Below are 24,982 nucleotides of genomic sequence, written 5' to 3' on the forward strand. Positions count from 1 at the left end.
GTGGTCCTTAAACCAGCAGTGTTGGTATCACTTGGGAAATTGTTAAAAATGTAGAATCTGAGGCTCCACATCAGATTTACTGCATTTTAACAAAATCTGTAACACCTCCCCCCGCCGCCAAATTTTTATGTATATTTAAATTTGAGAAGTCCTGGGAGGTAGCGTGTAGAGGTAAAGAGTACAGTCTAGCACCAGACTGATTGGGTTTGATTCTCGCCCTATTACACTAGTTGTATGATCTTGAACAACTGGATCTGTTGTCCCTTGGTTTATACTTCACAGATTTGAGATCCAAATGAATGAATAGTGTCTGGTGCACAGTAAGTAATCTGGTCCCTTTTCTCTATCCCGCTGTCATCGCTGTAGTTGAGCCCTTTCTATCACTTACTGGTCTAAAGCTGCAGTGCCTGGACTCTGCCTCCAGTTCCCCCCTCTCTCCACCACTGGCTTTTCCTCCACTCTGATGCCACAGTAATCTTTGTAAAACACAACCAGCCTTGTCTTTCCTGCTGAAAACAACTTAATGATCCCCTAGGTCTAACAGGAACAGGTCTAAACATTTTAGGATAGCACCCAGGGGCCTACACGATCTGGTCTAAACCAACATCTTTGGCTTCTCCGTCCTTTTTCTGGCAGCACGTCTAAGCTCCAGTCATACTGGACCAAAAGTTATTGTTCCCTGGGCCCAGTGGAGTTTATTTCACTTGAACCTTTGCCCATGCTAATCCTGCTGCAGGAGCGAACTTACCTCCTCCTTTCTTTCTGTCTCCTTCAGCACCCACTTAAAGCCTCATCCTTCAAAGAAGCCTTTCTTGGCCTCCCCTTGGAGTTGATGCTTTTTCCTTTGTGTCCTCATTCTTCTTTGTACATACCTCTTATATCACCATTCACATTCTGCTTGCAGTTACAGCTGCCCCTCAGTATCCTCAGGGGATTGGTTCCAGGACCTCCCGTGAATATAAAAATCCTTGGATGCTCAAGTGCCCAATATAAAATGGAGTAGTATTTGCATAGAACCTATGTACACCCTCTTGTATACTGTAAATCATCTCTAGATTACTTATAATACCTAATACAATGTAAATGGTATGTAAGTAGTTATTATACTGTATTGTTTAGGGACCAATGACAAGAAAAATGTCTGTACATGTTCCGTGCAGATACAATTTTTTTTTGAGTATCATTCATTTGTGGTTGGTTGAATCTGTGGATGTGGAACCCATAGATACACAGGTCCCACTATATTTATTTACATGTTTGTTGTCCCAGTCAGCTTGTGAATTTCTTGACAACTGAGAGTTTATTTTATTTATAGTTGTATTGCTAGCCTTTAGCAATGTGCCTAGAACACTGAGGACACCCAATAAAGTTTGTTTAATGAACAAGTTCTGTAACTTTATGGAAAAGAAAATTACGAATAAAGCTAGACTGAAATAAAATTGTTAAAATATCTGAGGGGTTTTGGGGAGATCCAATGGCTTTAACATTTAGTATTTTCTTTTTTCTTACATGGCAGCTATAGAGATGATCTGGGTAACATATTACTCCTCCCTTATCCACAAGAGATAGGTTCGAAGACCACCAGATGCTTGAAACCTTGGATAGTAGCAACCCCTGTATATACAGTACTATGTTTTTTCCTATATATACATACCTGTGATAAAGTTTAATTTATAAGTTAGGTACAGTAAGAAATTAACAACAATAACTGATAGTAAAATAGAACAATTATAACAATATGCTAGCATCACTACTCTTTTGCTTTGGGGCCATTATTAAGTAAAATAAGGGTGGCTTGAACACAAGCACTACAATACCAGGACAGTCTATCAGGCAGGTAGCATATATAGTGTGGATATGCCCTGAGCAGGATGGAGTAGGATGGTGCGAATTTTCATCACACTACTCAAAGTGGCACATAATTTAAAACTTATGAATTGTTTATTTCTGAAATTTTTCATTTAATATTTTCAGACCATGATTGAGTATGGATAACTGAAACCTTAAAAGTAAAACCATGGGTAAGGAGGGACTACTATGCAAATATGGTTACTTTAGGAGAGCCACATTGTCATTCAGGGCAAAAGATTCCATGTTTCTCATCTATATCTGCCTGACACACTATTAGAACTAACCAGACTTAAACAGAAAATTGGCATTCCTTTTCCTAAACACAGTAAATTATTCATTGATTCATAAAACAAAAGAATAGATATTGTCATGTAAATAATATCACAAAAGTACATTGTATTGACTAGAGGAACTTCATTAATTCATTAATTCATCAAACAAATCTTATTGAGTACCTTGTATTGTTGATGCTGGGGTACACAGTGACGATAAAAGAAATAAGGTTTTGAATTTGTAGAGCTTACAGAACGTGAAGATGTGAGGAGAGACATAATAAGCAAGTATCAAATAAATGAACCAAATGAACACAAAGCATAGCAGTTAGTGCTAAGGTTGATGAAGAGTGTAAATAGGGGTGGTGGTTAGGGAGCGCTCTGGACAGGCTGGTGACAGTACAGTGCTGGTTCCCAGAGCATACTTTGAGAACAGCTAGTTTAGGAAAATGATTGTATCCCTTAGAAGGAAAGATGGTGTATCTCTTTGTAAAGGTCTGTTTAACACAGTAGACTTCTTTAGAAAGAGCCTGCCATGACAGAGAATGTTAGTTCCAATGAGATACCTTGTTTTGAAGGTAATCATTTCTCAAAGCTCAAAGATTTAATTCTTTCCTGCCTGTATTTTCCCTGCATTTATCCTTGTCTAGTGTGAAGGCACATCCCTAAGCTGATAGACAATTGGCTAGTGCATCTAGGGCTGGTGTTTTATTTTGGTGGGTTTTTTTTCTTTTTGTTTTGAAAGCTTACTTGTTTGGAAATTGGAACTACTTTTCGGATGGTGCTTCTGATACGTACCTAGATTATTAGTATCTTCATGGGGAAATGTAATCATTCAAACATTCTGAAAGTTCTTGATTTATTTTGAGTCCATCAAAGTATTTTGCTTAACCTTGTAAACCTTTCAAGTATTATTTTCTCAATAAGATAAATGGTATAACACCATCATGATCTTTGAAATGTACTGTAGAATGTTAATTTATGAACTTAAAAGTACTGAGCATAAACACTATAAATACTGAAGGATGAGTGTGTTTCTTAAAAACTGGCCAATTGTTGTTTCCTAGCCTTCATAGGTTATTCTGTATTTTCAGGTGGACTATAGTGGAGGTTTTGAACCTTTCAGTGTTCTTCGCTTTAGCCAGAAATTTGTGGATCGGGTAGCTAATCCAAAAGATGTTATCCACTTTTTCAGGCATAAAGAACAAAAGGAAAAAACAGGTAAGCTACTTATTTTTACAAGTTAAAAAATGCTGTTACAGGGTTTGTGTAAATCAATCTTTAATAAAAGAAATATAAAATAATAATGGAAGATAAACATGATTATGTCTTAGAAAAATAAACTGATAGTTGGAATAATTAATTTTTTTGTCTCCTAAAAATTATACAGCATCTATTTTTAAAACTATGGATGTCAATAAAGAAATGAAAGGCTTTCTCTGAAAACATAGTTTATTGTTTTTTTTAATTTTTAAATTTTTAATTTTTTTATTTTAATATTTCCTTGTACATATTTGTGGGGTACAATTTGTTTTTTCAATGTATGCATATACTGCACAGTGATTCACTTAAGGTAGATAGTATAGTTTTGTACCCGTTAATCCACCACTTTTCCTCCGCCCACTCTCCGTTACCTCCTGGCCTCAGGTAGCCATTATTCTCCTTCTATGAGAGCCACTTTTTTCTTTTTTAGATTTCACATATAAGTAAGATCATGCAGTGTTTGTTTTTCTGTGCCTGGCTTGTTTCACTTAACTTGATGGTGTCCAGCTGTGACCATGTTGCTGCAAATGATAGGATTTTTTCTTTAATAGCTGAATAGTATTCCATGATGTATGTATACCACAGTTTTTTTAATCCATTCATCCATTGATGAGCATTTAGGTTGATTCCATCTTGTGGGTACTGTGAATAGTATGCAAACATAGTTTTTTTAAACAGTACAGCTGAATAATAACACACATAGACTTTAGAGATTTATTGCACAAAATAATTATTTGTTACTTACTATACATCACTGGTGTTCAGAGAATATATACTCTCAATTTTTGCATTATTAAATATTTTGGTGTTAGAGTGTATAGTGATTTAGGAAGACTTCAGACTTTTAAAATAAGAGGTGTCCCATAGTTTGATGTTTCTGATCCAGGTAATTGATTTCTAATTAAATTTCATAAAAAATAATTACATTTAAAAAACAAAGTCATCAGATTCAACTAGTACTTTTTATAAGAAATATTGATCATGTTAAATATACAGCTCTTTTCTTCAGAGCTATTGAGTTAGAGAATTTTCGTAGAAACATATATAGCCTTTTACAAGTAAGCTACCTAGGTTTTTATTAGCCCGGATTTGATGGGCTTCTATTTTCACTGTCAAAGTGTGATCAGAAATTGGGTATGCTATGAATTCACCTGAAACAATCATTCAGATATTTTAATGGAGCTCATATAATACTGTTTTAGGAAAAAATCAATATCAGAGAATTGTATTTTTATGCTGTGAATTTTAATTAGTTGCTTCTTGATAATGGTTTACTTTAATTGTGCATCATTATCAATTCCTTGAAATGTTACAAGTGTAGCATTCATAAAAAATATATATATATAACTAGTACCTTATTTTACTTGAGTTTCATACATAGTTAGTTTTGTTCCAGTGATTACTTTTTTGCTTAATCATAAATTGCTCCACAGAAACAATGGCACTCTTGTATGTTTTAGTGAAAGCATTTCTGTTGTTCTGGCCAGCTGTGCCACTTAGCGATGTATATGGTGTTGTGCAAATTACTTAACATCTCTGCTCTTTAGTTTTTTCATCTATAAAATCAGGATAATAACTGTACCAGCCTCGTAGGATCATCATGAGGATTAGATGATAGACTGTGTGTAAATGGTCTTTACACTTGAAAAGAAACACATTGAACTTCATGCCTCTTTCCTTTCTAGGCCTTTGAGTATACTTTTCCTCTGCCTGAAATGTTTTTCTGTTTTCCTTTTTTGCTTAGTGAACCTTATTCATTCTGCAACTCTTGATTCAAATGATAGTTGCATTTATAGCAGCACATGATTTTCAACCTTATTTGAGAAGAATTAATTGCTTTCTTCTCCGTGTGCCATATTCTCTGTAGCACTTACCACCTTGTACTGTAATCATTTATTCTTATGAGCAGGGATCTTATCTTTTTCATCATTGCATTTTTAACACCAGCTCCCACACCTGCTAGACACTTAACCTCCATCTACTTGAAAAAGGTTAACGGCAGAGCAAATATTGGATCCAGTGTTTCCTGACTTCCTGCCGAATCATCCAGTTTAGGATGGCAGCAGAAGTGCTTTAAGCATATTTCCCATTTGTTTCATAGGATATTAAAAAGACACATGCTCAAGGGCTGAAATTTAATTAAATTAATAATTTTTGCTGTTCCATCAAGGACATTCTTAAGTAAAACTGGCTTGTTTTGTTTTGAACTGTGAGTACCTGGTGGTGATGACTAGTAAAGTTTGTGCCACGACCCTGACTCATCCCAAGGCACAGCAGTTTTACCCATAATTGCCTTTTTATCATCAGTGTAAATGCTCATACACTGAAAAGGGCAAATAACATTTTAGTATTACTGTGAATGTAGTTTTGACCTTGTACACCTGAAAGTGTCTTGGGAACCCCCAGAAGTTTGTGGGCCACCCTGTGAAAACAGCTGCAAGAGACATATTACTTGGAGATATGGAGAAGGAATGCTGACTGTGGGGAAAGGACTGTGATGATTAGCAAAAATAGCTTGCTTTTGCCTCAAAATTTACCTTGTTGAGCAAGCTGTCAGTTGATAAAGTTAGGCCGTACCTTCTTCACTGACAGCAGCCTGCAATGAATTTGGCCACTTCAGCAGTATTATAGAAGCTACTATTTTTTGATGGACTTTTTTTTTTTTTTTTCTAGGCGAGGAGATCAACTTTGGGAAGCTTATTACCAAACCTTCTTCAGAAGGAACAACTCTAAGGGTAGAAGACCTTGTAAAACAGTATTTTCAAACCACAGAGAAGGTAATTTCTTATAATTCACATTTTGAATAATGGCTTTCTTATAACAACAGATTTAATTTAGGATACATGTATAATCGATAGTTTAAACAAAACAAATTCTCGTAATGTTTCTATGAAGTGAGTAGGGTGACAGTTAGTTACATTATCTGTAGTTACTATACATCAAGGAAAGTTAGTGCTTAATTAATGTTAGTTATTAATATGGCTATTATCATTAATGTTGTTATACTCTTAATTTCTTTTTATCTCTACTGTGAAAGTCTTAATCCAGGACTTAATTTTCTTGCATTTGGATATAATTTCAGAATTACTTTACAAATACAGCCACAGGATGGTGAAACCACTCAGACTTATTATCATCAGTATATGCCACTCTAAGTTCCTATGGTTATATTAATTTCCTATTGCTGCTGAAACACATTTCCACAAACTTAGTGGGTTAAAACAACACCATACTGGCCAGCTGCCAAAAACCCCCCAAAAACCAACAACACAAATTTATTATCTTATAATTCTGTAGGTCAGAAATCTGACTCAGGTCTCACTGGACTGAAATCAAGGTGTCACCATGGCTGTGTTCCTTTTTGGAGGCTCTCAAGGAGAATTCATTTTCTTACCTTTTCTAGTTTCTAGTGGTTTCTACATTTCTTGACTCTTTGTCTCCTTCCTCTGTCTTCAGAGTCAGCAATGTGGTGTCTGTCCATTTTCCCACAGTAACGTCTCCTCTCACTGCCTTCTGCTGCTTCCTTTTTCCACTTTTCAGGCCCCTTGTGATTACACTGGGCCCACCTGGGTAATCCCTGATTATCTCCCTATTCTAGAGTCAGCTGATTAGCAACCTTAATTCCATCTGCAACCTTAATTCCAATTTGCCATATAACATATTCATAGGTCCCAGAGATTAAGATGAGGACATCTTTTGGGAGCCATTATTTTGCCATCATACTGATTATCCTAATCTCTGTTAATCATCAGCTGCCATTTCTGGGCTCTATGTTCTAGCTGTTCAGGCCTCTGCATTTTCACCTGTCCCATACTCTACTCCCTCTTCTTGTGTCAGTTTTGCGCTTTCTGGCCCTTAATATTTTTCAGTAAGCTTAAGTACAGTTCATTGTTTTTGTTTCTTTTTCTGTTCAGTAACTAACTTTTTTGTCTTTTACCCTGGTAACATTGTTCTGTAATTTTCCTTGCTCATATACAATTATTCTGTAAGAAATAGATACTATTTCTGCATCCAGTGATTTGCATCTCTCTTACAGAATGTGCAGCTCTCACTGCTAACAGAAAGAGGGATGGGTGAAGCAGTACAAGAATTCGTGGATAAGGAAGAGAAAGATGCCATTGAGGAATTAGTGAAATACCAGTTGGAAAAAACACAGCGATTTCTTAAAGAACGTCATATTGATGCCCTAGAAGATAAAATTGATGAAGAGGTGAGAAACTAATTTGGGTGTCTTGTCTATTTAGACAGTCTCTTCTTAAGAGTAGCTCTTAGTTTTTTTCTGATAAACCATTATTTAATGTCTCTGATTTGTTTAGTTTCTTCATCCATAAAATTGAGATAATAAAATGAGGATTAGATTAGAAAATATCAGGAAAGTACCTAGAACAGTTACATATGGTTGGCACTGAGTACATGTTAGTTTCATTCTCCATGGATAGTATCTTCTCTTGAATATCCTGGAAGTATTTTAAATAAACCTTGGAGTATGAAAACTCCTGCTCCATTCAATTTTTTAGTAAGCTTTGATTGAGATTTTGAACTTCATTTAGAAAATTCTGTCTAAGCATGAAAGCATTGGAAGAATGATTGAGCAGAAGCTCTTTAGATTTGACTTTATAGAAATTTTAAATGTTTTCATGTCAAATCATCAAAAAAACAAAATTAAAAGATATTGACATGGAGAAAATATTTGTATGTGGGCAGAAAAAAAGGTTAATATTCTTAATATAATATTAAAGAGCTCTTATAAATCTTGAAAAAATATTAAATATTTCAATGGAATAATGAACAAAGGACATGAATGGATGGTTCACAAAAGAAACATAAATGGCTAATAGCATGTGAAAATGATGTTTAGCCCAGGATAATCAAAGAAATTCAAATATATTTTTTACTTGTCCAATTGGCAATGATTTGAGAAAAATACTATTTACTACACTGCTGGTAGGAGTATTATGTTTGAACTGCTTTAGTGAAAAGTACTTTGACAGTGTATATCAAGAGGCTTAAGAAGATTTACCCTTTAACTCAGCCCTGGGGAATTTTCCTGAGAAAATAGTGACGTGGAGATTTGCATATGGAATAATTCATCTTAATGTTATCCACTGTGGGGAATAATTGGAAATGTTTTGGTACAGTAAATGTTGGCACATACACAATATGGGATTCTATGCAGCCTTTAAATACTACATTTTTAGGGATGTACATGGAAAAATATTTCCAATATAATATTAAGTGGGAAAAGAATTCCAAAGATGCAGAACTATACACAATATAGTCCCAGTTATTTTTATTTAATATGCGTGTGTGCATGTTAATAAAGAATGAAAGAAAATATTCCAAACATATTATCCTTTTGTCCAAGTAGTTGGACAAAAGCACTTCCGTATTTTCCAAATTTTTCCTAAGCAGAACGAAACATTTTTTAAAACTCATTTATTTTGGCTTTCACTTTAGTGCTGTTAGTTAACATAGTTCTCTTAAAGCCTTCAGGTGTCAATGTGTAATTACTGTCACTCAGTGCTTTCAGAGTTAGGGCAAGGTATTCCACATTCTAAAACCACTCACTCTGTGACTCTGGGTGTGTTGGGTTTGTTCATTTTTAGCATGGGTCGATTTCTCAGGTAAGTGGATCTCTACTTACTGAAAAATAAAACTTGATTATCCCCACCTGGACTAGTGATATGACTCCTGAGTTACGAAGTGTGTGTGTGTGTGGGTGTGTGTGTGTGGGTGTGGGTGTGTGAGGGGTGTGTGTGTCAGTCATGGTGGCTAAGAGCACGGGCTCTGGACCAGACAGCCTGTGTTCAAAATCAAAACTTTAGTTAGCTACAAACCCATTCGTGAGTTATCTAACCTCGCTGTGCCTCAGTTTCCTCATCTATAAAATGGGGATAATAATGGAACCTCCTTCAAGATTGTCGTGAGGATTAAAAGAATTAATAATATAAAGTCCTTAGAATACTGCTTGACACTTACTCTGACTCTCATTTCTCTTTTATGAATGACTTAATGCTTTTGGTGTGCTAAATACCACCTAGCATACTATTATGTGCTATGTGATCTCTTAAAAAAGTTATTCTTGTATTTTCCCCCCTCTACTGAATTACAGCAAACATAGTATTTCTTTTAGCTTGAAAAACATACAGAACTCAATCCTGCTTTCCTTTACTACTACTCTATTTCTTTGTTCTTCTTTTACAGCAGAATTGCTTCAAAGAACTTTCTATATTTGCTGCCCTAATTCCTCTCCCTCCTTTTTCTCTTGAACCCATCCATTCTGGCTTTTGATCCCATCATTCCAGGAAGACTGCTCTTGTCAAAGTTATACATGACCTCCATTGCTAAATCTACTGTTAGTTTTCTGTCTTAATCACACTTGACCTCTTCTTGAAACATTTTTTTCACTGGCCTCCAAGACATCATGCTCTTCCAGTTTTCTTCCTACCTCACTATGTATTCTCAATCTCCATTCTTGATTTCTCTCATCTCTCCAACCTCTTAAATTGGAGTCCCCTGAACTCAGTCCTTGGACCCCCTGTTCATCTATACATCCTCTTTGTAATCTCATCCAGTTTCCTGGATTTAAATACCACCTGTTTGGTGGTGACTTTCAAAAGTCTAGCCAAGACCTCTCTCATCTCAAGATTTCCATAGTCAACAGCCTGATATACATTTCCATTTGGATGTTTAATAGACATCTCAAACTTTTAACAATGTTCCCATCTGAATTGCTGAACCTCACTCCTGCTCTCAAACTTGCTCTACCTGTAGTGTCCTTGTGGAAGTGCCATTCTTTAGCTGTTAAGGCCAAAAACTTTGAAGTCATCCTTGACTCCTCTCTTTCTGTCACCTGTATCCTGACTGTCCAGATATCCTTTTGGCTCTACTTTAGACTGTATACAGTATCTGACTTTTTCTTACCACCTTCAACACTACCGTTGGTCTAAGGCATTGCCATTTTTCACCCAGATTATTCCGGTAGCCTCCAGACTGGTCTCCCTGCTTCCAACATTGCCCTTTCTTCCAATTCTATTCCCAGTTGAGCTGTCCGGTGATCTTAACATATTTCAGATCCAGTCACTTCTGCCAAAAAAAAAAAAAGTCCTTACATTTGCTTACAAGGCCTTATTAAGTCTGGCTTGCTGTTATTTCTCTACCTGTATATCTGCTCCAGCCGTAGTGACCTTCTTGCTGTTTCTTAAATGCACCAGGCATGCTTTTGCTCCAGTGTCTTTGCACATGCCCTTTCCTTTGATTGGAGTGATTTTCTTCAATTATTTGCATGATTTTTTCCCTCCCTCTTAAAACCTTCGCTCATGTATTATTCTCAGTGAGGCCTTTTGTGATCATCCTATTAAGATGTAACCTCTCCTCAGCAGTCCTTATCCCTCTTCCTGCTTTTTTTTTTGAGCTCTTATCCACCTTTTGCAAAGATTTCCCAGGTTCAGATATTTGAAAGGACTCACAAGACTCCTCTGAACATACTTGCTTAAGGTTTCTATTTAAGGCAAAGGGTATATAATGCAGTTAGAAAAAGAGTACAGGCAGGCATTAGGGATCTGAGAGACACCCAGGCATAAGCTGCTGATGTCCATTTTGCTCACAGTGGTCCCTGGATTGAACACCAAGGTCTGCATAGAAGTTTCTAGGGTGCATTTTTATGCCCTCTGGTCACACAATCAAGGTTATACAGGTTGAAAACTGTCAGTAAACAAACTGATGCAGGGGATGTCAGAGGCTGTCCAGAGATAAGTTTTCCCTTTCTAGCTGTAAGTTAACTTGATCCTAGTTGCCTTCTAAAATATAATGTAACTTATTTTGTTATTGGCTACCTCTCTCCCATGTATACACTAGATTGTAAACTCCATGAGAGCAGAGTTTTTAACTATTTCGTTCATTGTTGTATTCTCAGTTCCTACAATAGTGCCTGGCACATGGTAGGTGCTCAGTAAATATGTGCTGAATAGATTGTTAAATAAATGGGGCTTCTCTCTAACTACGTAACTATACATAACTATAAGAGCCTTGTGAGCAGAAATTATTAAAAATGAAATCTGCATTGTCCCTTTTGGATCCAGGACCATGGTCAGCAAACATGCAGTACTTGACTGTGTACAGGGATCTGAACCCTTGACCTTGGTGTAACAACACTGCCCTCTAATTAACTGAGCTAACCAGCTAGTCCAAGTATTTGACTCTTGTTAAAAGTGGATCTTTAGGGGCCCACCTGCTTCAGATAACATTTCAGAGAGCCTCCTGGATGTCTTGCAGCCAGGTGCACAAGAGTGATTTGAGTAATGTTATAAATATTTCAAGCCTGGTAAAGGAGTTATTTTTGTTTTTAACTATTTTACTAAGGTATAACACTCATAGGATATTAGCATGTTTTTCCTCTGTAGTCTTATAGTTTTTCAGTGACATGGAACATTTTGACAGCAAGTAATATAATTTTGCTTCTGGCCAATTTTGTTTTTAAGAGTACATTTCTGAAATTTTAATCTAAGTAACTGGGAAAATATGATTTCTTTAACCAATCTTTTGTAAGACAAACTATAGTCAAATTTCCAAATCTTGTGTTATAATGGAAAGCATCTCAATCAATTGTAGCCCATTTAATATTTACATAACTGGAATAGGCAACATGTTTGTGATTTATTCTGTTATGATCTAGGTACGTCGTTTCAGAGAAAGCAGACAAAAAAATACTAATGAAGAAGATGATGAAGTTCGAGAGGTAATTTTTCTCCTATAAATTTCTATGCTTATATGTCGGTTTGTTAAACCAGAATAAGTAGTAGGTTTATTTAGAATAGTCAGTCCACAGGTATGGTAGTTAGGAGTGAGCAGGGATTGGCTGAAGATAGCTGCCTTTGATTTATTTTGGTTCAGCCTACAAATATATTGTTTGATGACATTGCTTTTTGTTTTTGTTTTTTTCCTCTTGTTTAAAACTTATTTAATTGTGCGTGGAAGGGGACGTATACAATAAGAGCCCTTATTAATCAAAATAACATCTAATCGCTATCAGAGCATCTTATCAATATAAGATAAAATCCTACTCTACTTAGCTGAAATTATTTTGGTGAAAAAAGAAGAAACGTAGTGTTTTGGTTAGCAGTGGGTAGACAGACAGTTCTCGTTGTCTGTTCTAAAATGTTAGAGTTAGCTTGAGCACCATCATTGCTATCTTCTCGGTCTCTTCGCAGTTTAGGAACTACAAGTGTATGAGTCCGTTTCTGTTGCTTATAACAAAATATTTGGAACTAGGTAATTTATAAGAAAACAAAATTTATTGCTTATGGTTTCTGAGGCTGGGAAGTCCAAAGTCCAGGGAACACAGCTGATGAAGGTCTTGGTGGTGGCAACAGTGATGACAGGATATCACATTGTGAAAATGGCGGAGCAGAGAGAGACACTAACCTCCTCATTCACTGCCCTTTTAAAGCCCTCAGAACCACACACCTGACCACCATTATTAATCCATTCACTAGTGCACAGTCCTACAATCTAATCACCTCTTCAAGACCCCACCTTTCAATTACCGTAATAGGATTTCCCACCCTCAACAGTTACAGTGGAGATTAAGTTTTGGTGGCACATTCAACCCAAGGCAACAATTTAGCACCTCATTTACTTAAATTTTGGGCCTCTGTCTGGTACTTGGTATCATAATTAAAATATATTTTCTTATTTTCTAATTGTCCTTAGTGTTTTATGTTTGTTATCTTGTATTTAAAAGTTATTTTATATTTATTGTTGGTTTTGTCTTACTTGCTTTCCTTCAGCAGACATTTTGCATAGTACGTGTTATGGGTTAGACATTGTGCTGTATATTAGGAATACAAATATGAAAAAGGTATAGTCCGTGTCTGTAAATTTCTTTAGTGGGTGAAGGACATATGTGTAAAAAAAAATTTATTGGATATTTTTTTGCTAGGTGCCTTACTTACTCTATCTCAGTTCCCATTTTACAAATGAGCAGACTTCAGATTCACATGGAATTCAAACCTGACTGTTTCTACCTCTAAGTCTAGACTTTTCCACCATCCTAAGTCCTATTAAAATTTTAGATTATAATAATATTAACTCAGTGCATGGCCAATGAATGACTACAAGTTAAAAACTTCTAAAACTCTTGTGCAGCACATCAATATCACTGTTAATATGTATACATGCAACTGCTATACCTTTTATAGGCTGTTTTTTGGGAGCTAAGACGAAGAAGGTATAGGTTAGGAATCTCTTACCACATTTATTATATTTGTATTCATTTTACAAGGTGCCCTTAAAATAGAAAAGAGAGTTTGCCAAATGGCAAGAATGAATACTAGCAAGAAATGATTCCTGGTTCTTGGATCATCTAGCTTAAACTTGAGTAATTCTTTCAATTTAACAGATTACAGAAATATTTCTTTACAATGAGTTCTTTGTGTTTGAAGCACTAGCCTCAGTTTTTCATTAATCTTTTAAAAGAGTAAGCGTGAACATTATGTACAAGGAAGGTAGGAGAGGATAGGACAAATTTCAAATGGAAGTTTTTTTAGAAGCTAGAACTTCTGAGTTTAGATCTTCAGTGATATTTTAAGACTTTTGCAGGTAATCAGACTTCCTAGGTAATTTTTCATCAGGCCATAGGATGCTATAAATTTCTTCAATTTTAGCATACTATTTAGAAGTTGGGTAATGAAGTTTGACAGTTTGTAGTTTACAGCTTTGCAAAATTATTTAGCTCAGAATATAAATCCCAGTAATATGCTTAAGTTATTTAAACAAACAGAAAAACAAAAGTGTTAGCCCTTCCATTTAGAAAAAAAAAGTATGCTTTAAAGTCTCTTGTTCACATGAAAAAACTCTCTAGTCTTTTCTTTGTAAGTTCACAAATCTGTACCCCACAAATATGTATAATCAATTATATTTCAATGAAAAACTGTCACACAAAAAAATAAGTTCATATTTAAATAAAAGGCCAAACAGTAAATATTAGGCCTTCCAGACCACGTATGGTCTCTATCACATATTCTTGTTTTTCTTTACAGCCCTTTACAAATGTAAAAATTATTCTTAGTCTGACCCACTGTCCTTAGTTTACCTGGCCTCTGATTTCTTATGTTTTGTCTGAATTTGAGGCAGGGTTGATATCCTCTTTCAAAATATAATACCAGGCACTATGAATAGAGTGAAAAGACAACCTATAGAATGGGAGAAAATATTTGCAAATCATATATTTTATAAGAAATTAATATCCAGAAGAAATTTTCTAAAATTCTAAAACTCAACAATAACAAACCCATCTAAAAAATGGGCAAAGGACTTGAATACACATTTCTCCAAAGATTTACAGATAATAAACACATGAAGATACTTAACATCACCAGTCTTTAGAGAAATGTGAATTAAAAACAGTGAGATACCACTTCACACCCATTAGGATGGCTATTATATTAAAAAAACATAAAAAACAAAAAACACAGAAAATAACAAATGTTGGCAAGAATGTGGAGAAATTAGAACCCTCATGTATTGCTGGTGCGAATGTAAAATGGTGTAGTCACTGTGGAAAAATGTATGATGGTTTCTCAAAAAATTAAACATAGGTACTATATAATCTAGAATTCTATTTGTACATATATAAGCAAAAGGATTGAAAGCAGGAACTCAAATAGGTATTTGTCCACCACTGTTTATAACAGCTTGATTCACAATAGCCAAACAGTGGAAATGACTCAAATGTCTATCAATACATGAATGGATGAACAAAATGTGGTATATACATGCTTAAAAATGAATAAAATTCTGACATGCCACGGCATGGGTGAAACATTATGCCAAGTGAAAAAAGCCAGATACAAAAGGATAAATGTATGATTCCACTCATTTGAGGATAGCTAGAGGTACATAGATACAGAAAGTAATGATTACCAGGAACCGGGGGAGAGGGGCGGGGGGAATGGGAAATTAATGCAGGATGGGTCTGGAGTTTCAGTTTGAGATGATGAAAAAATTCTGGAGATTGGTGGTTGTGATGATTGCACAATGATGTGAATGTACTTAATGCTACTGAACTATACTTAAAAATGATTAAAAGAGTAAAATTTATGTGTATTTCACCACAATAACAAAAAAGTGTTCATACCAGAACACGGTTTTCAGATCTCACATAAAGTATATGGAAACATCTTTGTCATTGGCTATAGACCTGCACTCATGAGGTAAATTCTTAGAAGTAATATACTTCAGAGATATCAGTAAACTCCAATGTCTGTTTGCATTGAAAAAGTAGAGTTAAAATACTATTTGAATGTAATATGTGAGACAATAAAATTGAAGGTACGGAATTTAGACAAAGGAAAAAATACAAAATATGGAAATGATGGTTGGTAGTTTATTCCATGAAATAATAGTCATAGTAGGACATATGCATTTTAAATTTTGATAGATATTACCAAATTGCTCCACAGATGTCATACCAGGTTGCATTCTAACCAGTAGTATTCGGGAGTGCCTATTCCCCACATCCTTGACATCATGATGCATTATTACGTCTTCTGATCTTTACAGATCTAAGGGGCAAGAAATTATTTCCTGCTTGTTGTTTTCAATTAATACTTCTTTATTTTACTAGTGACTCTGAGCAACTTTTATGTTTATAAATCATTTACATTTATATGAAACTCTTGGTCGTTTTCTTTGCTCAAATTTTTTTTATGGGGGAGAGGGTTGGTCTTTCTCTAATTGATTTGTAAGAACACTCACTTGAACACACTTGTGTGTTCTGTCTCTCCTCTCTCTCTCTGTCAGTGTGTGTGTGCATGTGTGTACATACACATAATGGTATATAGCATATTTAGGGGTTTTGCCATGTAAAGGAAGTATCCACCTATTCTTGAGGCTTTATTTGTTTAAATCAGGAATGGCTGGTGAATTAAGTGCTTTTTGGCATGTATGGAGATAAGCATGTAGGTATTTTCTTTCTTCATTCTATTAATATAGCAAATTATGTTAATACATATCCTATTATTGGCCATCTTTGTACCACTTTGTAAGCCCCCTGGTAATGGGTGTACTGGTCTTTCTAGATGCTCCTACAGATTGGATTGTCTTTGTTTGCTTTCATATTCATAAGTAAGATACTGTAATTTTCCTTTTGTATGTGCTATCCTATGTCAGTACCATGTCATATTGGCTTTGTAAAAAGAATTTGGAAGCTTCCTTTCTTTATGTTCTGGCATTATTGAAATAGCAGTGGGATTATCTGTTCTTTGAAACTTTCTGGTTGTCCTTTTTGGGGGTGTAGTTCTTTTAACAATTTTCTCATAATTTTCTTTGATAATTGGTTAGTTGAGACAGTCTGGGGTTTTTTTTGGATCAATTCAGGTTATTCATTTTCCAGATTACTTAGAATTGAGCATCCTGGAGTAAGTCTTTTAATTTTTCTTGGTTCTTTTTTCCTCGTTCTTATTTTTAATGTTGTATATTTGTATATTTTAAATTGTATATTTATGATTTTATGTTTATTCTAGTTATTTCCTTGGATAGGCTTTATTTTATTTTTTCTTATTTTATAATACTGAATTAACTTAAATAAATTCATTCTTATTTAGCAGCCTGTAGTCTTTCTTATATGCACTGCTTTAGCTCTCTTATATGATGTGATATGCAGTATTTGTATTATCATCATTTTTTAGATATTTTACGATTTTAGTTTTCTTTTATAGTTTGCAGTTAATTTTCAGGAGATGGGTTTTTGAAATTATTATTAATTTCTAATTTTATTGCATGATGATTAGACAGTATAATAATACTGTCTTACTATATAGAATTTTTTGAGATTTTTCTTTGTACACTTTTATATATCAGTTAAAAAGTTTCATAGGGTCTTGAAAAGAAGTACATTATGTATTTTCAGAGTAGAGAATTCAACATGTGTTAATTAGATCTATCTTGTTAATTATGAAATTTAGGTCACCATTTTTGTTTTAAATCTACTTTTAAAAAATATGCAGCTGGTTCTTGTTATTCATGGTAGTTATGTCCTGTAAAGTCACTTATAGCACTGAATTAAGCAAATGCTGAACCATTGCTCCTAGGGGAAATACAGGGTTAGTTTCTTATGAGCCACTGGTTATGACATTTTTTGTCAACCAATGAATACATAACCTTTTTTATGTGTTTCTACTTAAAGACGTTGTATGTGATTAATATGTATTGTTGATTCGTTAACATTGAACTCACAGGCAATGACACTGTAACTCACACCTGAATGAAGCTCACCTAACACATGAAGAGTACTTCAAAAAGTTTGTGGAAAAATGGAATTGAAAGATGATACAAATCTTTTCATGAACTCTTTGAAGACCTTTGTCTTATCTCCGTGAGCCATATTTCAATGTTTTTGTGCTTAGAAACTCTAAATAGAATTTTAGCAATACACTGGGCATGGGGTGGGAGGTAAATTTTAAATTTCAAATCACCAAGCAAAAGCACAAAAATGCAAAAAACATAGCACTAGATATACCACAAAAAGGACACTTGTTTAACGTACAGGAGCTGGAAAAAGGAGGCAATAGCTCATTGTCCACAGGTGGGAACATGTATGTCAGGCTACTTGGAATTTTCACCACTCTGCACATGTTGGCGAATGACTGCAGAAGTATCATGAATATTGATTTTTGGAGTAACAGATAAATTTTGGCAAGTAGATGAGTGTGCAAATACGAAATCTGTGAATAATGAGAATTGGCTGTACTTTATCTGGGACAGGAGAGATGAATTGAAATCTCTTTCTATTCTTGTTTCTCTGTTTTTTTGTTGTATTCTCTAAGGTTTTTTCTTTTTGCATTGTAATGCTCTGTCAAGCCCTTCATGCAGTGATTTAGTGTTATTTCACTATGAGATCATCACCATGAAGTCACATTACCTCCTTCCTCCCACTCCCCACTTCTCTCCCACTCTACCCCTCCTGCCTTGTTCACATCTCCTCATTTAGCCCTGCTTCTCCTCACTTTATGGTAGCATAGAGCTTAGAAATGCCCTGGTCACCTATTCTAAGACCCAGAACTTGTCATTCCAAGCGAGAGAGACTGTTGTCATTGTCTCTTGGGTTATATACATAAATTTTGGGGAGCTCTACAATGCCTGGAACTCTTTACAACTTTTTCTCTTCACCGGGTCAAATATTCATTAACTTCTTCATAGATTATGTGTTTGGCTGTTAGAGCTATTTTCTGATTTTATTGAAAATGTATTGTGTCTTGTTTTTGTTTTCTTTGTTATGTTTTGATCCACCTAAGTGAAGAGATCAAGGCAGAATTGCTTTTATTCTAGTTTTAATCAGAAAATCTATATTCATTTTAGAGTTAGAAGATTTGGTTAAGTCTCAAACTTGTCTTTCTGGACAGTTTCTTATCAAATTAAAAATTTGTGGCATATTCTTGGTCCTAAGGTTTTTCTTCTTTCTTAGGCCTTCAATTGATCATATTCAACTTGTTTTTATCATTTATTTGTAAGAGATTATTGTTCGAATTTTTCTGATTACAAAAGTAGTTTTAGAAAAAGTGTATTGTAGAAAATTTGTAATATTCAAGAAAGAAAATAAAAGCACCCTAAAATTTCACCACCCAGAGATAATAGCTACTTTTTGTAAGTTTTTTGTTATTTATTAAGAGCCCATTCTAAAACATACCTCAAATGATGAAAATCTCTCACAAATGTGGTGTTGAATTAGGGATGATTGCCAATATTCCTTCCAGTTCTGAAAGTTTTCATCTGTGAAATTTTATTTTTCTTGGTAATTTTGTTGAAAGGTCTCATTTTACAGGTAGTAAATTGTAAATTGTAGATTGATCTGACAGGTGATAGGCATTGAGTTTGATTGGTGGGGAGGTTCTCCTTCTTTATATTTTTATATCATGATTAGTGAAAAATAATGTAGACAGTTTCACAAGATTAAATGTTCATGCGAATGAATAAAGTAATGATTTTGGGGCTGCTGCATTGTCCACTAATGTGTACTTTCTCCTTGTTATCCCTCCCAGGCGATAAATAGGGCCAGAGCTCTCAGATCTCAGGCAGAGGACTCTGCTTCTGCCTTTACTGTTGATGACCTTCTGAGTATAGACTTAGCAGAACAGATGGCGAATGACTCTGATGATAGTGTCTCAGCAGTAGCCAACAAAGGAAGAGGCCGAGCAAGAGGTCGAAGAGGAGGAAGAGGGCAGAATTCAGCATCGAGAGGAGGCTCTCAAAGAGGAAGAGGTTAGCACTGAGTAGAGTTTTTTGCACACATTCAGACCTTGGTAGTTAAGCAGGAAATATAGAATGGTATCTTGTCAGAATTGAGTTATAAGTTTTTATTTATAAAACAATTTTTTAAAAAATTATATTTATAATGCATAAAGACAGTCTTTAATGCAGTTCTGACATGTACCTTTTATGTAAATGAATTTTGAATGACCACATGCACATTGTTTTTAACACGTATTTTTTAAGTGTCACTATATTTCTCACACAGCACCTTTTGGGTGTATTTAATGTCATTTTTACTCTCAGGTACGAGGTAATAGTGAAGCAAATATGAGTTGTTGAGGAAAATGGCTAGCTCTTGCCCATTGGCCACATCATAAAAATTACTATTTTTGTTACTGTCATAAGATACAAGTATCCATGTACTTATAAAGTGGTCTTCATAAAATTTATTTAAAAAGAAAAACTACCCCCAAACAATTTGATTTCTAAAAGCAATTATTAACATTAATTGTTTTCATTGCATTTAATGTGACATTATGTCATTGAATAGTTCAAACAATAGAAAATGGTCATCCAGTGACTTCCTGATACGTTATATAAATCTATCTCTAGGGATATTTTTAAGTTGTTTCATTAATTATTTACCCATAGGAGTTTTAAGCTGGTAAAACGAACAGTAATTTAGTTTAGAATCTCCAGGGAAAGAAATCCCCATTTTCTAATAATGATTATTTTTATTATCCTTACATTTACAAAATTTTTTCTTAAATTCTTTTTTTTTCTTTTTTTTTTTTTGTTTTTGTTTTTGTTTTTCTTTTTCTTTTTCTTTTTGTTTTGGTGGGTGGCTGGTACAGGGATCACGGACCTTGGTGTTATCAGCACCATTCTCTAACCAACTGAGCCAACTGGCCAGCCCCTTTCTTAAACCTTAATTGGACAAATATGAACCAAATGTGGCCTAAAATAGTCTCTGAAAATTGATTAGTTAGACTTAGATGTTTCCTATATATATCTTTGGTTTTTTACAAGTAAACTGTTTTGACATAACTTTATTTAGCTTTAATTTGATGTTATGTGCAAAAAACCTTAGCTATTGATAGGATTGTATATTGACTGCTCTTTATTCAAACTGCAGGCACTGGTCTGGAAACTTCTACTCATAGCAGGAGCTCAAAGGCCACTGTGTCAACATCTAGAAATATGTGTATTATAGATGGTGAGTATAGACTGCAAGTGATTATCTACCTAGGAAATCCCCATTAGTAACCCTGATTTATTTGTGTTGCCATCACTGGGGAGTTAAAAGGGCTATTAGGATCACAGGATAGAGTGTTGTTTAAAAGACCTTAACCATGCATCAGAGCTATTGAAGAAGGTATGCTCTAAAAATTATTTTTTGTAATTTCTTACTTTTAGATAACTTTGATTATTATTTTTTTTTTGGACAGATACAGGTCAGGAAGGCATAGAAAAGTGAGGCAATTGGTTATTTACCAACAGCGATCGAGAGGCAGAGGAACTACTTCTAAACGTACTGTTTAATTTCTTTCCTCAGCCTGCTTCTGTCAGTCTCTACTGTTAGTACAAAGAAGTCATGTGAGCTCTACTTAAGAGAAATTACAGTTATAGGATCTTGGAATTAACTTGAGTATGTCCTGTGGTCTAAAAATTGTGGCCTCAACCTAAGGGGATCTATTAATCTTTTTAGTATTATGGTTTATGAGATTAGCTTAAGTTGTTAGTCATAGCTACAAAAAATATATGTTAAAATAAGTGATGATATTTTTTCTACCTAGTATTTAGAGTATATTCATATGTATTTTATTTATATTATCTTATTTGAGGGTTAAGTATTATCTCATTTTTATAGCTAGGGTTAATTTTTGACACACTGGAAAGTTGAACTACATCTCACAAAATGAAATTTATTAAGGGTAAATATTAACTGCTTTTCATTCAGAAGGATGGCTGCACAAATAGAGTTGTGAGAGGGATGTGAGTTTAGCAGCAACTCAAGTGAAAAAGACCAATTAATCAGTAAGAGTTGTGCAGGTCAATCTCACTGTCCAAATCTATTGATGTCTTAAGCAATATGAGTAGAAGTAGTGCATCTCTACAGCAAGGAGGTTCTTCCTGTGTACTACATTGAACACATCACATCAAGAATACTGTGTTCATCTTTGGAACTATATTTTTAAGAAGGATATCAACTATATTTGATCATTTAGAAGGGAAACCAAATAATACAAAAAATGGTTGAAGGGACTGGGATATCTAACCTGGGAAAGGTTCAAGTCTTTACTTAGACTAAGTTCTAGCATGTGAAAAGTGGAATGGATTTGAGATGTTTAGTTCCAAAGGCAATGGTTCTAAATCTATTTTGGCTTATGGATTCTCTAAGGATCTGATGAAAGCTGTGTCTCCTCTCTAAATAAGTACTCATACGCAATTACACTCAATATCAACAGGTTCCGGGATCCCTATGAAACCCATCTGTGTCTCCAGATTAAGAACTCCTGGCCCAGTGAGGAGGGATGGGAAAAGCTAGAAGCATACTGACTTAAGTTTATTATCTGAGAGCATGGACCTGAAAGACTTAAGAACAACTTTGCCTCCTTCCTCATTTTATAGATGAGGGAACTAAGCAATTTGCCCTGGGTTGATAAAACCACTAATAGTAACGAGAATAACTAATATCTGTGAAACAGTTACTATATGCCTCTTAACAGCTCTTTTGGGGTAGGTACTTATTATATTATCCCTGTTTTATAGAAAAGAGAACCGAGGCATTGAAAAGATAGGTAACTTACTCAAGGTTTCATAACCAGTTAGTAGCAGAGCTTGGATTTATCTTACATTCTCTGGACTCCAGAACCAGTAGTTGAGCAATGTACTAGTTTCCAGAACAAGTTAAGATTAGAAACCTAGCTACTGGTTCTCAGTAGAGGAGTCTTTGCGTTATATAGAATAATAAATTTAATGAATATAACGATGGAGTAAGCTGCCTTGGAAGGAAGGAAGTTGTCCCCATTAAAGAAAGTTTTCAGCATTTATTAGAAGGAAGTGAGTTGTCACTCCATTAAGGGAAGTTTTCAACATTTATTGGATGACAACTGACATTGCAGAAAGGATACAAACATCAGATCAATTAAATGACTCCTAAGGAACCTTACCAAAAATACTGTTGCTATATTTTTATTCAAGTATTATTCAATACTTCAGGAGAGCCAGCTAAGTTCCTTAGCTTTTGACTTCTGAAACATGTTGTCTTCATTACAGTTTAGGAAATGGCATTCAGAAAGATGCTATTCCACTCTTGGCAGGTGTAATACAAAAGCAGAGATGAAAAAAGAGAGAAAAGACAGCAACATGTATTGTTAAGGGTCCAGGCTTAGTTCAATTCCGAGTTCAACATATAAAACCTTTGTGACTTTAGACAAGCCGCTCATTCTCCTAGTTTGTTTACATGTAAATCGGGAATAATAATTCCTAATGTATTAGGTTATTCTGAAGATTAAATGAGCAAAAAGCCTGGCGCATAGTACACATCTATGAAATGTTAATTATATTGTTAAAAGAATATGGGAAACAAAGGAACATAGAAAAAGAGAGTGAATAAAATATGAACACTTCCATGTTAAAACACCAAAAGTTGGTTAGCATGCAACTGACAGAATTGCACATTTTATAATTACTCACCTTTACCTTAAGCCCAAACTGCCTTTCTTCATCCTGGCTTAATATGAAGCTTTTCTTCACACCAGTGGGTAGAATTTATCACTTAAAGTGGGTCTCTGGTTTTCCATTGCTATTAAGATATCAGCTGTTAGTTAAGCTTGTTGCTTTTTATTTTTTTTAAATAATCTATTTTTCCCTCAGCTGATTGTCTTTGGTATTCTGCAGTTTCTCTGTGATAAATCTAAACATGGCATTCTTTTTTATTCTGCTTAGGATTTATTGGGCTTCATGAATCTATGAATTGGTGTATTTCATCATTTTAAGAAAATTTTTAGCTGTTATCCTTCAGATAATACCTCTACATTATCCTTTTTATCTTCCCTTCTGTGCCGGAGAGCAGCTTCACAGGATTCGTTGGACCTGAATAGGTGGTGTGGATTCAGTGAAAAAAGAAAGACACAGACCACAGATGTCTAGTGCAAGTGTGGACCACAGCCACATGAATCTTGCTTTATTTATATGTTTTACTTAATCTTTTACATGATGATTTATCTTTTAATCAAAACATTTCTTATTTCATCTCTATAGAAAAAGAAAAATCAAAATGTTCCAAAGTACTCATGCTGTGACAAAAACACCCACTCATGCATCAATAGTTCACCCCAAAGTCTGTGGCTTGTGGCCAGGAAACTATACAATAGCAGCATGTTTAGTTTCAAAACATCAGACTTTCAGTCTGAATCACAATTTTTAACCTTTTAAACTTACACATAAACTTATATTCTAAATTCCTATTAAATCTTACTTATATTTAACAATTTAATGTTTTATGTTTTATATTAATTATTCTAATTCTTAACCAAAATCACAATGTCTATAACATGATTTTTTATAATGAAACTTAACGATAATGTCCTATTATATTTTATACTACTATTAAAAACAATTACACTTTAAACTAATATAAACAAAATCTATTAATATCAAAACGTTTTTATGTATCTCTACTATTTTACCTATCCATCTCTATAACAAAATTTTCTGTTTCCTTGCCAGTTGACTCTGGGAACAGTACAAGGAACAAAGTGAAAAATTAAATGATCCTACTCAAGCTAACAAAAACACACTATATATCATTCTTATTATTACTAAGGAAACAACATATTCTTGGTAAATCAAGTGAAAGTGTGGGAATGGGGAAAAAACAAAGAAATCTGTAACTGGTTGTGATCAATTAGTTGTAAATACCACTGCACTCGGACCCACCAACTACCTGGGGGATGTGGATAAAATTCCAACATAACAACTTCATTCCACACGTACAAGAGCATGACCACAGCCACAATGGGTCAGTGCACACACCGCTAACAAGAAAAATCAACAACAAAATTAAATCAAGCCAACCCATACCGAGAACATGCATCAAAAACACCTTTAGTACTGACAATGCCCTTTAAATAAACCAGTTAATTTTGATGTATTTTAACATGTCCTTTGAGAAACTCCATGGCCCTTGGAATCTCCCAAAGCCATACCAAGCCAAAAGGTTAGGCTGTTCAATTCTGGGAAGCCTTGTCAAGCAACCAAAGGTGAACAAATAGGAAATTCCACGGAGCCATGCCACATACACGGGACCCCCTGCAGCCTAGCTAAACAAGGGGTGTCTTTCC

General features: G+C 34.7%; 1 protein-coding gene across 2 annotated transcripts in view; it reads left to right on the forward strand.

Moving 5' to 3' along the window:
• Positions 1-24,982, forward strand: part of MRE11 (MRE11 homolog, double strand break repair nuclease) — a 63,501-nt gene that overhangs the window by 23,377 nt on the left and 15,142 nt on the right. For both annotated transcript variants that reach the window (XM_063093489.1, XM_063093490.1), the window contains 6 exons: positions 3,218-3,344; positions 6,060-6,163; positions 7,423-7,596; positions 12,061-12,123; positions 19,424-19,643; positions 20,770-20,850. In XM_063093489.1, coding sequence (XP_062949559.1) covers positions 3,218-3,344; positions 6,060-6,163; positions 7,423-7,596; positions 12,061-12,123; positions 19,424-19,643; positions 20,770-20,850 — 769 coding nt within the window. The remainder of the gene's footprint in view (positions 1-3,217; positions 3,345-6,059; positions 6,164-7,422; positions 7,597-12,060; positions 12,124-19,423; positions 19,644-20,769; positions 20,851-24,982) is intronic.

Source organism: Cynocephalus volans, chromosome 4, assembly GCF_027409185.1.
Source record: "Cynocephalus volans isolate mCynVol1 chromosome 4, mCynVol1.pri, whole genome shotgun sequence".
In the NCBI taxonomy this organism is placed as follows: domain Eukaryota; kingdom Metazoa; phylum Chordata; class Mammalia; order Dermoptera; family Cynocephalidae; genus Cynocephalus; species Cynocephalus volans.